Here is a 15,941-nt window from a genome sequence, read left to right on the forward strand (position 1 = left end):
GAATTTCTTTAGCTTATAATGTGCAAATCCATAATCCCAGCATGTTCTGAAGCTGTCTGAAATTACCAACCATATTTTAACTAGCAACTTAATGGGGGCCGGGTGGGAGGACAGATGAAATACAGCCTTTAACCAAGGAATAGGGGCCTCCAAATAACAGGTTGATACATTGAAAGTGCAGTCTTCTACATAATTTTCTTTAAATACAAACCATGTAAGTGAAATAGGTGCAGTAATACAAAACAGGTTCTCATAGCCAGTCCTACATATTAAAATGTTTAGATCATGCAGTTATGGCTAAATTTTAAGAGCCAATTTTTTTTTATTGTATGTTAGTTTGAAGATGTCTACCTTTATCTACATACAGTCCTTCTTTGCTATCAGTGTCTGCTTGTGTGAATGACAGCCCTCCTTTTTCCAAAGTCTGCTTGAACAAATAGAACCCCGTATGTGGAAAGTGGTTCTTCGCTGCGTAGGTATTAGATGTGACTACCTTCATGCTGTGATGGTATAAAAAAACATGAATTCTTCTGTGTGCACAAAAGCAAACCCGCGTCAGGACATTGAGCCTTTGAATTTGTGATAAGAGACAAAGGCAGGCACTTATGCAGAATTTTCTGAAAGATGGTTCATTTGTAGAGGATTTGAAACAGCGTGGGAGGAAAGTTATAGGGTATCTCCAATATTTCATCCAAGGGCTGTGTGTTATAGCCCCCTGAAATGCATTCTTCTCTTCTGTCACTGGACAAGAGGATTCAGGATAGGGGAGTGGGATACATGGTGAAGTGAACACTTCCTCTGCACTGAATTTTGGGTTGTAGATGGCCACACAGCTTCTGGTCCTGGAACTTAGGCTGCATCACTTGGAGGAATGGGTGCTGGGGCAGGGACTGGTGAGAGAGGCAGCTAGAAAAGTCATCTGATTGCATTTCAGATTGTGACTTCTAAATACCAAGAGCCGATTCCCATTTCCTTTCTCCCACTGCTGTTCGCCTCCAGTGTGCTTTACCTCCTGCTGCCATGCACATGGTCTGCCACAGAAGCGTGGGTTGTATTTTTTTTCTAATTTGACTAAGAGCATATTTCCCAATCTAAATCCTTAATGAAGACAAAAGGCCTGTATTGCAGGGTAGGAAGATACTAACCCAAAACATGTTATTAGCAGGGAAGACTCATTCTCCTTATGTCCGTGTTTTTGAATGACTTAATTGAGGAAAAGAGATATCTTCTGATAATAGCTTTTTGCATAGGGCAACAATGAGGGTGGCATGGAGGAGATGCTGCGATGTTGGCTTTCTTGGCAAGCTTCATTAAGCCATTATTAAAGTGATTGTAACCAATTCTGTTACAGATCCAGAGTGCTTTGATAACACTAGTCCTTTGCATAGCAATCTCTTAATGGAGAAAGCAAGTGTTGCAAAGGCTCTGCATATTTAATTTTCGATTGATCTACCATAAAGTATTTTACAAGATACAGCAGAAGGAAAATACTCAGATATTATCTGGATATTGTTCACATACACTAGGTAGGAAGTGGACAAGGCTGCATGTATGTTTTAACTTCATTGCCTCTCTAACAGAACAGCTAAGTATTCCCCTAAAGATTGTAACTTGCCTCATTTCTGTCTTGTTTTTTCTCCTGAAGTTCTCCAGATTTAGCTGTCTCATGCCTCCTGCTTACACAGGTGATTCTTAAATTACTTGACCAAAAGGTTTCAGACAGCTGGAAAAGCACAGAGTGCCTGCTTTTAAAAAAGAAGGGAAGGACAAGGGGAATAGGGCCTGGGAACTGTGGTCTTTTCAACATAACATCAATTTCTAGGAAAACATCAAAATGAGTAAAATGTTTCTAAATGCTTGGAGGAGACAGGAAAACAAATTATCATCTACAGAGATGTATAAAAAGCAAATGTGTCAAATCAATGTAATTTCCTGCTAAGATAAAGCCTTACAGAAAGGAAAGAAATAGCTGATGTCATATTTTGCGTTATTGTAGGGCTTTTGATGCTGTTTCACATGACATTGCGAAGAATCTCGGAAGACAGTCATGACACAATGGGCATAAAACTAGATGTAAAACCATATTCGGAGCATTTATCCAAGAGTCACTATCAAAATAGAAGTAGCTATCAAGTATGGCTTGCAGAGGGCTCTCTTTGGCACTGCCTAGTACTTTCATTTGCAATTTTACTGATGAAATACAGGGGTTGCTTGTTAACTTTACAGATAACTTCAGACTGAGAAGGAGTGCAGTCATGCTGGGGGCTGGGTTAGAGAGGAAAATCAGTGAGTGATGCACTGTCATTCTGCAAGAGATTAAAAAAACCCCAAACTTTTGTTCAAAGATATGTGTCTCTCTTCGTCAGTGTATTACTAAAGAATTGCGAAAAGTTAACATTTAAAAATGGCAGAAAAAACACATGACTTTAATACTTGAAATGTCTGGTTCTTATATGCTGTTATTTGGTAATAGAAGCTTTAAATTGTAGAATTATTTCTTCACTTACTATGCAATCATATCTTTTTTTTTTTTCTTCTTTCTTTTTAACATCGAAGCAAGTCCCATGAACCTTACAAAGTTCCTTACTCTGTCCTTAGAGCAGCAAACCTCTGGCTTAAAGTCAACAAAGTTTTTGTCCCAGCAGGAGTGTCTACATGTGGTTGACTGTGATTTGTTCTCTGCAGAACTGTGTTTCAGGGCTATGGGCTAGATTAAGGCAAGGCGTAATAGTTAAAGCTGGACAGGCTGGCATCTGTGCGTTTGGTATTCATGGCACTTGTCCAGATCTGTGAGCTTGCTCTTTAGATGAATGTTGTCATCAGATAACTGTAATGAGGCTGTTCGTACTGTAGTTTTGGAAGCGGTGCAGTATAAAAGTCTTCGGTCTGCTGAGAGCTAGAAATTTGGCTGATCTTCAGCTTACAGTGTATAAACACATTCGTCTTCTCCCCCCCCCCCCCCCCAATTCTCTTTCTCCTCCCTTCCTTCCCCTCAAGGACATAGACTTCGTCTATATTTTTCATAACTGCGTGAAGCTAGAAATCTTAACGGATGCCTGTGCCACCACCACCACCACCACCTCCTCCTCCACCACCTTCTGGAGGGCCCCCTCCACCACCGCCTCTGGTAAGATTGACTTTTCATCTCTATTAGCAAAAGCTTAGCTATAGCAGCCAGCTGAGAGCCCCCAGAATTTTGCCGTGGATATTCATAGCAAATATGTGGGGCAGATGCTTGTTTTGGTGGCTTTTGTTCTTCTGTTTATTCGACCAGTGGTCTCCAAAGTGGGGTGCACCAGATGAACCTACTTGGGGTGCGGGAAGAAAATATTGGAACTTCAGTCATTCATGTGTATAACTTATAAATAAATAAATATACATATACTGGGGTGCATGCTTAAAAATTTTTTTACTGCTAGGGGTGCAAGATCAGAAAGTTTGGAGATGATTGCATTAGAGTGCATGTGGTGAGAGTTTAGCATTTGTGAATACTTCTCCAGCCACGGGGAACTCATTTTTGTATTGGTAATGTGCAGGTGGTAAGTGTTAATTTCTTCATTCTCTTTCTTGCAGCTTCTATTAAGACTCACAGTGTTCAGCTGTAGGTGTTGCTCTTTCTAGCACAAGCTGTTTTCCTGGGGATACAGCACAATATGCTTTTATACATGTGCGGGAACAATTACTGCTTGTATCAGATCATTACCGTGTGTGTCATGAAGTAGAACATGTGCCCTGCTGGCATATTTGCAGTAAGAGGAGGATGCTCTGAGTGGAGTTTCAGGGTATTACATTTTCATACCTTCACAATCAATTATTGTACCTATGGTAAAACATGTTTAAGTCATTCCTTGTATTCTGCAATCATTTGTTCATAGCCTGTTTCTGCATTGAAATTCTTAGACCGTTTTTGAAGTAGTGAAACCTGGCATGGTTGTGTTCAAGACATAAAATCTCTCCTGACTTTTTTTCATGTTTTTCTGTCACTGCTTTACTTATTTGCAGTGTACGTTAGTCCCTGTAGCAAAACAGTATGTGGTACTTGAAATCCTTGTTATTTTTTTTTAAGAACTTTATTTCTCCCTTGCATTCTCTGGCATCTCTGCCTGTTTTGTTCCCATGAAGGTCTGTTGATTTTGTTTGATAATGTTCTTATGTTTTCTTCTTCCAGAAAGAGGTTTCCTTGCATATTTCTCTCTGCTACTTTGCAGGCTGAACCATTTCGTAAAGTTCTCCATGAATTGTGGAGATGAAGAGGAAGAAGATAAAGACAGCACATGAAATAAGCAGTGCTTTATTCCTTTTATCATTCTGTTTTAACTTTGGGCACCACAAGCAGTGTTTTCAATTAGCAGCTCTTCTGGGTTGGTACAGAACCTATAGTTAGATACTGAAATAAGTGAGCTGAATTTTGTGAGCAATTTCATGCCCACAACTGCAGTTAAAGTCAACAGAAGCTGCAAGTGTTCTTATCCTAATAAATTTAGCTCAGTAAAGTATCTAGAAATGTTTTTAGACTCCTCTAACATATGCCAATTGTAAATGACTTTGGAAAACTAAGAGGACCCCTAAGGACCAGTATGAACAAGTTTGTTTTTTTTAATTTCTCCTCATTTTCCGATGACTAAAACCACTACTGTGATAGGGTTTTGATATGAGAAGGCTTATACTGTATTTCCATATTTTAGTTAGATCGTTCTATTTCAAATGTGATCTTCTGTGCGTAAGACATACAGAATTTAGGGTCAATTTTATCTTGGTGATATGATACATACTAAATGTATTTCTAACTAATGTCTGATATTAAAGCCTTCCTTTTAATAAGCATTGACTCTAAGAAGAGCACATGAACCAACATAAAGAATTAGTAAAATAATGTGGCAGAACATTGTTTTTTCTGTAGCAGCAAAAGGATTTTTCCTGATCAAAACTGAATGAGAGAGACCTAACTTTGAGAGGACCTGTAGTCTGCTTGGTGAGTTCAGCAGAAGCGCAGTATAAGAGTCAGCTCTCCAGCTGGTGCTAAGTTGCAGAGTAAAATCTTATAATTGAGGAATCCATGAAAACTTGCTACAGACCCTATTTTCTTCTACTAGGAAGCTATTTTCTAGAAATTGGCATCTGTCTTTTACAGCTGCTAAATCTGCAGTTGGAGGATGGAAGAAGAAAAAAATTCTAACAGGCACGTAGCTTTAAGGAAACCCTTCAAAACAAATAAGTTTTATTTGGCCAACACCTGGAAAAGTTCCAAAGTAAACAACACTATGATTTTTATTATACTGATATAATTAAACCAGAATAACATTTACATGTTAGCAATTAAAAGTTAGGTTTTAATTTTGCTATTGATATGCAGGCAAGCCACTAGTTTAACTTGCTTGATTTATGTTAAAAGAGAAATGTCTGTGTGTAGGTTGAGATTTTAGAATCCTGTCATTTTGCATGATGCCATTGAATGGGTACCATAGACTTGTCTTGCTTTTCCAATTATATGGATAATAGCCGTACTTTCCTCTTGCTTTCATTATTAAGAGATTTATAGCAGAAGTAGTCATCACATTATCTTCTTTTTCCTGCACATTTTCTTAGTGAATATTATGAGCCATGGTCCCAAATGATTTTGGGGTCCTTACTTCAATGAAATCCTAAGCACTGTTGGCACTTGATGTTTTTGTACTGTTAACTCCCTCTTAAAGCAGAAGAAAGTTAGGTTCTTTCCTACCTTTTTCAAAGATTTTGAACTTGCAGATATTCTGTAAGTACTCGTACTGAATTCTGCTCACAAAAGTTGTTGCAAGGCAATGCTAAAGTGATTTGGAGATGGTATTTAAGACATGCTAGGAGCCACCTGTGCCCAACAGCTGAAAAGCTACTGGCTGTTAGAGCATACTTAAAAGGAAACAAAGTGGATTTTTCAGGAGGGAATGGTAGGGTATCTGCAGTAGCAGATGTAGGTGGCTGAGTCAAAATGTAAATATAGCTAATTGGATTAATTGAGCATGTCTTGAAATGCCTGCTTTCTGGGGGTCATAGATAAAGATGAGAGGGATGAGTAGGCAGAATAAAACTGTGCCCCAATATATTTTCTGGTACTGGCTTACAGAATTCAGATCTCTTCTCTTTCCCTTTTTCCCTCCACCCTAATAAAGGAAAGGAGGCATTAGGATGTGTGTTCTAAAGCTCTTTCAATTTTATAGACATGTGTGTCATATAAGGTGGTTTTTTCCATAGGTTTTTGTTGTTGTTTTGGGGGGGAGGGTGTTGGGTTTGGGGTTTTTTTAAAGCATTCTGCTCCTGAAAAACTTCTTTTTATTCCCCCTCTATTTCTTTTATGCCTTTTGCCTTTTAGTTTGGCATATGAGGCATTCTGGTTAGTTTTGGTTTGTCGTATTTCCCAGAGCAGATACCACCACTGTGGCTGATGAAAAATTTTCTCTGCTTAATCTCCCAAGAGAGGATCAAGAGAGAATTTTGCTTTGATAAACCACATTCACTTTTTACATGCAGTGGAGGCTGCTCACTGCTGTGCAGCCTTTGTCTGTACATTTGGATTCCTAATGTTATGATCAGTCATAACCTATTAAAATGTTAATATTGAAGGAAGTGTGGATGTGTAGCAGCCCTGCTGGGTTGTGCCTTATTCAGAGGAGATGTTTGTTTAATGAGTCATATATTTGTGGAATTTAAGAAAATAATTCTATTCTTTTTAGAATTGGTATTATTAAAGTCTTAATGTAGAAATTAACCCAAAAAATCACTATGGATCAGATGATTAAGCCAGTAAAGTAGCACCAGGAGTTTATTTGCCTTATTGGCATACTGAAAACTAGGAGAGAAGAAAGGAGTATGCTTACTTTGGTGATAGAAATGTGAAACTTGAAATAATGCTGAATGCCAGACTGCATGTAGATTAATCTTAGGGATTTCCTCACTCTTTTTTAGTTAAAAAAAGAAAGAATTAGAATTTCTGTTGTAGATAAACATACATCAGTGTTTACCAAGTTTGTTATTCTGACCTTATTTTCTACTCTTGTAATAAAAAACTCAGAAAAGCAATTCCTTGTGATATAACACTGTGATAAATGCATAATTTACAGAGGTAGAATTCCAAGGTTAAGAAAAACATCAGCTGATAGTTTTCCTTGGGGGGATGTTTTTTTCCCTCCTTCATGCAGTTGTCAGAGTGCAAACCTTGTTGAGCTGTTCCCTTCAACCTTCCCAAGAAACTCAGAGAGCTACAGTGCTTATCTGAAGTTGTGTGGGAGTTGGTTTTGCTCCTATGACATTTAGCATTACTGTTCTTTGGAAGGAGAAAAAACAACGTATGTCAAACAGCTTGGCTGAAGAGAATGATAATTTATGGTATTTTGATTTGGTCTTACCAAATATAATATGAGAGAACATGCGCATGTAAGTGTTTGTATGCATAAATGTGTGTGCATGCTTGCTAATTATTTATTGTAAAAGTTAAGGTAATTTCTCAAGTTTTCATTCAGACCCCTAAATGTGCAAGTGTAACACTGAAAGAACAGAGTCATCATAGTGCCAATTACAAAATATGTAGGAATGTGTTTATTAAAATTTTATGTCAGCTGTGAGTAAGATGATATTTAGTACTTTGTCATGAAGTCCCTAGGTCAGGAGATACTAAATCATAATATTTATTGCTGATAGGTAAAAAATACTGGAGCGAGAGAGAGTGCAGTCTTGGTAACCTTGTTGATGACTGGCCATTATACAGACTGTGGTAAGGGCTGGGCAAAGCGCAGCTGGAATTTTTGCAAATGCTTTGTTCCAGCCAAAATAAAGGAAATTGATTTATAGTGTTTTAATAATGTATCACATCTCACACCAGTCTGCTTTCATAAAGAAGTGAGAGGAAATTATGTAGAAAAAATGCTGTGTCTTTATGTGGTTTATGTGACTTAATTTTCAGATAGTGGAATATGTGGGATTGCATAGCTATGGTATCTCTTAGTGTTCCTGCTGTAGCCTTCTACTCTTGTAGTCAACAAATACAGAAAGGGTAAGTGAGAGCTGTGAAAGGTGGGGAAGATGTAAAAAATCCATAAATACTAGGTTGGCATTGCTCCGTGTATTTCATCTGGACAGGTACAGGGGCATATACTGCTTATATTTGTATATGCTAATCTTCTTGAATACTTTACTTGAGATCTCTTAGGTCACCACTTTAATATATTTAGGTGGTGAGTTCTGTTTTGCAGGTTTCTTCATAATATTGTGTGTTGTACATGTTGCCTGAATGGAATGGAAAGCATTTAAACATATTTTTCTTATTCTTGCTGTCTGTTTTTCATCTGTACAATTTTCCATATAAAAGTATGGAAATTGCAGCATGTCACAGAGGTACCAGCTGTAAATGATCAAGCCCAGGTACTAGAAGCAGCCTATCTGCAGTGAGCTAATAGGTTAATTTACGATTCTAATCACAAAGTAATATTGCCCTGAAAAATCAGTACCCCATCTGTAGTATACGCAGTGGCTACACATTAAATTCCATCTGTCAATTAATATTACACTTATAGCCTTTTAATTAAAAGAGAACCCAGAATTATAATGACACTTGAGTTGGACTTCTTTCTGTGGCTGGAAGGTGACATTGCAAGAAATATTAGTTTCTCACTGTTCTCCTATCTTGGACTAACCATAATTTTGCATGGATGCTAAAAGGCATTTCAGAACAATCAGTAGCTTCTACACAGGTAAGTGGGTAGGAGAAATGGCCTAGTGTTCTTAGAACAGAGTGAGATGAAATTGTGATACGTGTAGGTCATCATATGTTGAATATTTTGTTATCACTACTCATAGTAGCCCTTGCCATTCTGGGCACCCTGCTATGGTAAACAAAATAAACAGCGGTAGTGTCACCAGCTCCTGCAACAGTATTTTCAGCCTTGTGCTGTTTGACATTTTCATTACAATGCCAAGGCCTCAGGTTTTCTTGTTTATGTAAGAATTTTCACTTCTGTTTTCACTGATGCAGAGGAAATCTTGGGATTTTGAATCCCAAAAATTTAGAAATCAGAAGGTGAAGTTCAAAATTATTTTTTTAATTCATTCTGAGGGTATTTTTGGTATCTGACTTGCGGTCTTTCTGAACTGCTGGGAAGCACTTTTAGAATAGTTTGATTTTATAGTGCCTCCATTTTGGTGGCTTCTGTTAACTGTATATTTTCTTTTAGTGAACGAACAGCCGGGATTTATGTTTAAAATGTGGGTGTCACAAAGTTAAATACCCACGGAAAAGCTAAATGGCTCAGCAGGTATAAATCATCATATTGATTCTGTTGTATTTTTGCATTCAGGTACAGAAACTTAGCAACCCACACTGGAAAACTTTAAGTACACCCTTGTTAACAAGCCCACTGCTCCATTTGTAGCAGGAGCAACTGAACCTTTAAGTATACAAGATTTTACATTGTCTGATGGAGTGGTGCTAACATAAAATGAAGAGGGTTTTATTGGGTGCAGTGGCGTTGATTACTGGTGGTGTTTGAAATAAGCACTGGAATATAGATGTAGAAGAGAGTAACTCCTGCTATGCTATTTTTTTATCTTTTGGTCCCTGCCATTGTGTCTGCTGGTACACTTCAAGCAGGTAGATGCTAGCACAGAGCAGGCACTGGGCTCTGAAACGCCTCGTTATTTGGGACTAATGCCAGGACTAGGCGGTGGCTAAACGCGGGGAAGAGATCTGTAACAACTTTTGCACAGTACTTCCCTTGCTAGAAGTTGGGGAACAAGGCTGGTGTAGACACAGCCTATCTAAGTACACACATTGCTCAATGACCTTTTCAACCCAGCAGGTTCAGATTGCAGATCTTTGTGCAATGCAGACTGAGATCATGGTTAATCATTATTGAGTTGGGCGTAGATGGAGTCATGAAATGCTGGTCCTGTCATTCTCTTGAAACAATGACTTCATTAGCTGCCAGGAAGCTATTTGGCAGGTCCCCTTGTGTGGGTTCCCTCAGAAAAGTTGGCTGGAGTGTGACCCCTCACATGGGAAGCGTTTGAAGCTCAGCTTGCTAGAAGGCTGAGAGATTGCATTGTTTACCCAGGTAGACCAAGTGCCAAGAATTAATTAGTTTCATCCTATGCTACACAGCAGAAATACAAGAAGGGGCTCTGATCTTGCGATTGACTGTGCAGGTGAAGTCTTGCACCGTGGTGAGGTTTCCCATAATTAAAAAGCTTTAAATCAGAGGTTAGGGCTCTGTTGTGAATAGATGAACCAAAACTCACATGTACCAGATCGCACAAGCTTCTTTATAAATGAACAGTTTAAAATAAAAGAAGTCCTATGCTTTGTTGTTGAGACTTGTTGGATTTTTCCTTAAGCTGGAAGGCAGGATTGCTTTGATTATTTTATTTTGCATTTGGCAGTGCGTGAGTGAAACCACACCTGATGCATACTTAAAGTAAATGCAAGAAGGATGACAATGTTTTTCTCTACTGTACTTCTGTTTGTGACTTGCTGGAAACTGGGTTTATTTTATTATTTTAATAATGTCCTGGGTTTTGTTGCAGTTGCATTTCTTGGCATGTTCCCAGGGGAGACTTTAGCTGCTGGTTTGAGAATTCTTTGTAAAAGCAGTGCTCTTGCCTGCTGGGCAAACTGCTTCTGCTTGCAAATATAAAATCGTGAATTCTTGGTGTAATTCTAATCTAGTACTAGTGGACTGATCTTGGGAAAACAAGTTCCTCTGGCATTTCAGATTTCACGTTGGGCTACAAATGCAGAGATGGCTTTTATAATCCTATGCTGTGTCAAGGAAGCCATTCTGGCTAGCTTACACAGAGATTTCTGGTCATCTTCCATATTCTGCCTTGTTCCAAAACAACCTCATTCTTTTAATAAAAAGTTACGACATTGTAGTTTGTTAGAATATTCTGGCATCTTACCGTCAATATTTTTTTTCCTGTCAGTTCTGTTTTTGAAAAGGATGCAGTGTTTTAAGAGTTTAATTCATTTAAATACATTAGTCCTGATGATTACAGGGATCTCCTTGTGGAACACTTGTGGTCAGCAGCTTGTGGTTAAGTGGAAGGAAGTTATGGAGTAAGTTGCTCGCAAGCAGGTCTCCCCCGTTCTTAGTCCACTCTTTTTCATCATCAGTGTTCCCAGAAGGGTATTTTAGCAGGATGTTGCCTCTTAAGGCCCCTTACTCTATGTCTGTGCCCTTCAAAGACTGTTGTGAGCACCAACCCCATGCGTGGCTTTCCTTCAAAGGAGCAGGAGCTTTATGGATGGGTGTGGACCCACTCAACATCTCTTTCTTTGTGCTCTCCTACTTGGAGAGCCTTGCTATGCCATATGGGTGGTGAGAACACTCATCATCCTTCCTCAGATGATTTACCAACCCCAAACAAACCGTGTATTCCTCTCGATATTCTTAGCCATCTCTGACATGATGCATGTACAGCGTAACACAGCTAGCTTCACCTTTATTGTCCTCTTTCCTGAACAATCTGTATTTGTCAACACTAGAATTCCAGTTATTGTTAATACAGAAATCATATTGGGGGGGTTTGTTATATTTCCAGTTGTTCAGGCTCTTCCTTGATGCTTTGCAGGTCCTTCAATTAAAGAATCACTGTTGATGCATGGTTTCTTCGCCCAGATTTGGCACTGTCACATTAATGACTGCATAGCCTATGCAGCTATTGCTGGTTTTGCCCTGTCTGCTGTTCTACATGCTGGTTTTAATTGTCCATTGTCATGTTTGTATAGGTTTTCTTTTGCATTTCTTAGTTTAAGTTTGATCTCTGAATCACGTCAGATTGGATGCCAGAGAAGGCTGGGACTGGCCCAGGAACACTTGTTTTCATGAATGTGTGTCTCTGTGATCAAGTATCCCTTATCCGAGAGCTTTCTGTTCATCCTTCTTTATCTTGCTGCAACATCTTTCCCTTCCTTAAAAGCTAAACCTGTGGTGTTGCATGCTGCACTGGTGAAGATCCCTTGCCTCAGCCCATGTCTGTGCAGGTTTGGCTGAGCATGGCAAAGAAAAATAACGAGAAAGCAAAGGTTTGTTAAGGGGTCTCCTCAAACTCTTCTTTTACTAAAATATACGCTGCATATGCCTTCTGCCAGTATCTGTGCTTGATCTCTGCATTGAATCCTTTTTTTTGTCTAGGGGGAAAAAATTGGGCATAGGAGAGAGGAAGGGTGATTGACACCAGATTCACAGAAATAAATGAAATCATCAGCAAAAGAGAGAGCTCTCTTTTTGCCCATAATAAAATACTGCATGTCAAATTGATATATTGATTTTTAATTTTATTGGTATGTGTCTCACCAAATAGATACTTAGGGATTAGCTAAATGTATTTTGACTTCTTTTTTGGTTTAGGTTTTTTCTCTAGTTCAGATAAATAAATACATTTTCTACACAGCTGTATTTCCAGTATTTCCTACAAAAAGTGACCAGGAAAGGGAATCTACTGTGATGATACGATTCATTACACGTTAGGAGTATAAATACTCAATACTATAAGTTCTCTGAAATAAGAGAATGTAGTGCATTTGGATGGAATCATGCTTTATTTTACCTTACATATGGCACCTACCTATTACAGAGCTGGAGTACTGGATACTCTTTTCCTATCAGCTGATGGGTTTATTCTAAAACAAAGGTCCATGACTGCCTGGCTACTGGATTGTCCAGAAGGCTGGAGGTACATTTTTGCTGCAGCTGTCATGTTTATGAATATCTACGCTACCCTGAAATATTTTGCAAACTCAGTAAAGAGCATATTTAAAAATCAATGCAAATATAACCCATTACTGGGACAGTGTATGCATCCACTGTGACCTGAACTACCTGCCTGGAGTCCAGAGGATTTCCCCTTTTCTGTGTGCAGGTGTGCTCTTTATAATCTGAAAGATATAATTAGTACTACTATAAACTTTTTCAAATGCCTGGTGCCTTCTGCATTTACATCATATTAGTAACTGAGCACGTATCCCTCTTGAATATTTTAAGTATCATTGGAGCCCAGAGGGTAGGTCGATGCTCCCATCTGTCTTGCAAGATGTAAAGTGACTTTCCCAAGGTGGTGCAAGTATTGCAGCAGTAATGTACCCAGAAATGGAGCTCATTGCCATGGATTTCAGTGCATTTTCCTTAAAAAAGTCTCTCGGCTCTTAATTTGTCTGATACAACCCAGTCTAGGGTGTTAAGATTATCCAGGGCCAAACCTTGTGCGGTCCATATATACAGTCTAAACACTGTTCTCCTAAACAAAATGATTCACTTTCACAGAACTCCTGACTGGAAGGAACTGTTACTAACCCCTGGCTACCTCCCCACTGCAAGGTATTGCGTGTGGGCAAGTAGCTCTGTGTGGGGCCCAAGGACTTGTGCTTCACAAAAAGCACTTCTGCCAGAGAGGATCCAGCCTTGATCTGAAAACCAAGAAATTGATAGTCTGCTGCCATCCGCAGCCTTTTGCTGCTGGGAATGGTCAGTCTCGCTGCTTCCATACTTGCTGCTTTCTAATGGGAGCTTGTCTGGCTGTGTCTTATGTTAATTCACCAAACACCTGTCTCTGCTGCCCGAGTCCTCACTGTCATTTCCCTGTTAGGGTTTGTGTGTTGTGCAGGCAGACCACCCCTCAGATAGACTTCAGGGCTGACGGACCAGACTGAGCTGCTAAAATCTGAACTCTTTCCTCCAGCTTTTTGAATACCGCTTTGGCTCTTTCCTGTGTATCTCCATTTTTTCAACATAATTTTAAAGATCTGGAGACCAGAACTGAACTTGTAATTCCATTTTTGCTCACGTTATTTTTTCTGAAAGGACAGAATATATCGGAGGAGTGTGCTATCCCCCCTTGCCACAGCACTGTGCTAGAAGGTCAGGCAAGCTTGCTCATGCAGGCTCACTGCTGGAGTCCACTGCCAGGTTCAGGCTTGTGGCACTCTGGATGCAGGCTTTAATTTTAAAGGTATGGCCAGAACTTCTCATCCAGTCATTTTCAGTTTTACAATTGATGTTTGTATATTGTGCATCTTCTTTTTTTTCTTTTTTTTTTTTCCTCCCCCACCCCAGCGGTGGGGGAGCACGTTTTGGTTTGTTGTTCTTTTCAAATGGCCTCAAGTCACAGTGATTTGGATCTCTCTGTATAACCATGCTGTCCTCATTCATTTCTCTGCCAAAGTTATCACCTGCAAATTTTGAAATGTGTATTTCCCTCACTGATGATTTACACTCTGGAACATCACTCTAAATATTGTGATTTGATGGTATTTTCCTGTTTACAGGTACTTTGGAGACCTGTCAGGTAGCCCCAACATTGATCCTATACCTTACTGAATGGCATAGCTGAGGGTGTAGTTTAGGACGCTGAAGACAAAGGTAGTGGAGTTTGGTGGGATGAAAATGGAGTAGCTCTCTTACGTTCAGGCTATTTACATGTGTGGTTTGTTCCGTTCTGTTTCCAAGTATGTATTGAATGTGCCATTCTTTGTGTCTGAAATAATAGCAGAACAACCTAGTGGTTACTAAGGTAATGAGAATCCACCATTCCCTTACCAATTCATGTAAATAAAGTATGGAATTTAATTTCACTCTGTGTTACCTGAGGCAGCTCTGGCATCTGATAAAACAAATGATCTTCACATTCTTTTCTGCTTCCCTTCTGATTTTCATTGAAAGATTGAGATGTTTCCCTTTTTGTAAATAAATGAGGCTGCCCTGCAGATGGCGGCGTAGAAAGTAGCCTAAGAATTACATCTTTTGTCTTGCAGCTGTTTTTCCTCTGTAAAAAAAATATATTTGTCTTCCTGCTGAAATGCTTCTATTGCATGTGATTGGGATTGAAGATTTGACACCCATAAGAGTTCCTCTTTTTATTTTCTCTTGATATACAGTTTATATGTTTAGTATCTGTTCTTGTGCTATGGATTGCAGGCATAGCATGAGTGTGAATCCCAGGTTAATTTCTTAATCGAAGGGATGTTCCTTCTGATTGTGTATCAAAAAGCAATATGGTGAAAACACAAATTTGCAAATGCAGAACACCAGTAGATGAGCAGGTGAGATACATACCTGGAGAAATGATTCTTGGCAAGAATTGTCACTGGCCTTGGGAGTGCAGGCAGCAAACAAGAAATCCGAAGGAGCTCTGACCGCTGTGCAACCGGGCAACATTACACCCCAGACCATCTTGACTTTGTAATGGAAAAAGAGAATCCGTATCAAGCTACTCAGCAGCTAATCAATCACCCGAGTCCACCAGGCTGGGCATGGAAGATTGTATCTCTTACGTACATGAGGAGGAAGAAGAAACAGCTGGGGCACAGGATGGAGTTCTGCTTGAAGTAAGGGGATACATTGTAAGAGAAAGGCGACTTGTTATGCTGCATTATGGACCTGCAGAATCGTGTTCCTGCTTTTTTATGCTACAAATTGTGAACAAATTAATATCTTAGCCATGTTAAAGTCATATCAAGCCTTGGGTCACTCACAAATGTAAGTTGCCACAAGTGGGGTATTTTAGCCTAATAGCTATTTGGATATCAAGACTTTATATTCCAATAGCCTACCTGCTCAGACAAGTAGTTTGGGGAGATGAAGTGGACAGCTGGCATAATATACGGACACTTGAACCCGGAAACGAAAAGACAGCTGCTGGATCTAATTTTAAACACGGGTCTCGATCAGATCCCTCTAGATCCTGGTTGTCCTGCTACAGCAAAGTCATTAGTGGGAGTAGAGAGGCGTGAAGTTGAAGATACTGGTAAAAAGCTTTTGTGAGAAGGGGAATCACCCTTGTTCCAGTTATGGTATTTCCATTTTTCACAGTAAGTATTGTCAGCTTGTAGAAAATGTAAGTGGAAATAGTTTCTGGCTGGTATATGGTCTAACGCTGCTGCGTACACAGGCAGCTTTCCTGGGTTGTCTTAATGGGCCGTG

The 15,941-nt window shown here is 39.4% G+C and overlaps 1 protein-coding gene across 5 annotated transcripts in view; it reads left to right on the top strand.

Moving 5' to 3' along the window:
• Positions 1-15,941, top strand: part of WIPF3 (WAS/WASL interacting protein family member 3) — a 36,561-nt gene that overhangs the window by 12,060 nt on the left and 8,560 nt on the right. For 3 of the 5 annotated variants that reach the window (XM_075051585.1, XM_075051611.1, XM_075051593.1), the window contains exon 2: positions 2,998-3,127. In XM_075051585.1, coding sequence (XP_074907686.1) covers positions 3,053-3,127 — 75 coding nt within the window. In that variant the 5' untranslated portion in view covers positions 2,998-3,052. Of the gene's footprint in view, positions 1-2,997; positions 3,128-14,998; positions 15,830-15,941 lie in introns of those variants that run through there. The other 2 variants (XM_075051602.1, XM_075051619.1) reach the window with 2 other exon arrangements.

Source organism: Buteo buteo, chromosome 2 (genome assembly GCF_964188355.1).
Source record: "Buteo buteo chromosome 2, bButBut1.hap1.1, whole genome shotgun sequence".
In the NCBI taxonomy this organism is placed as follows: domain Eukaryota; kingdom Metazoa; phylum Chordata; class Aves; order Accipitriformes; family Accipitridae; genus Buteo; species Buteo buteo.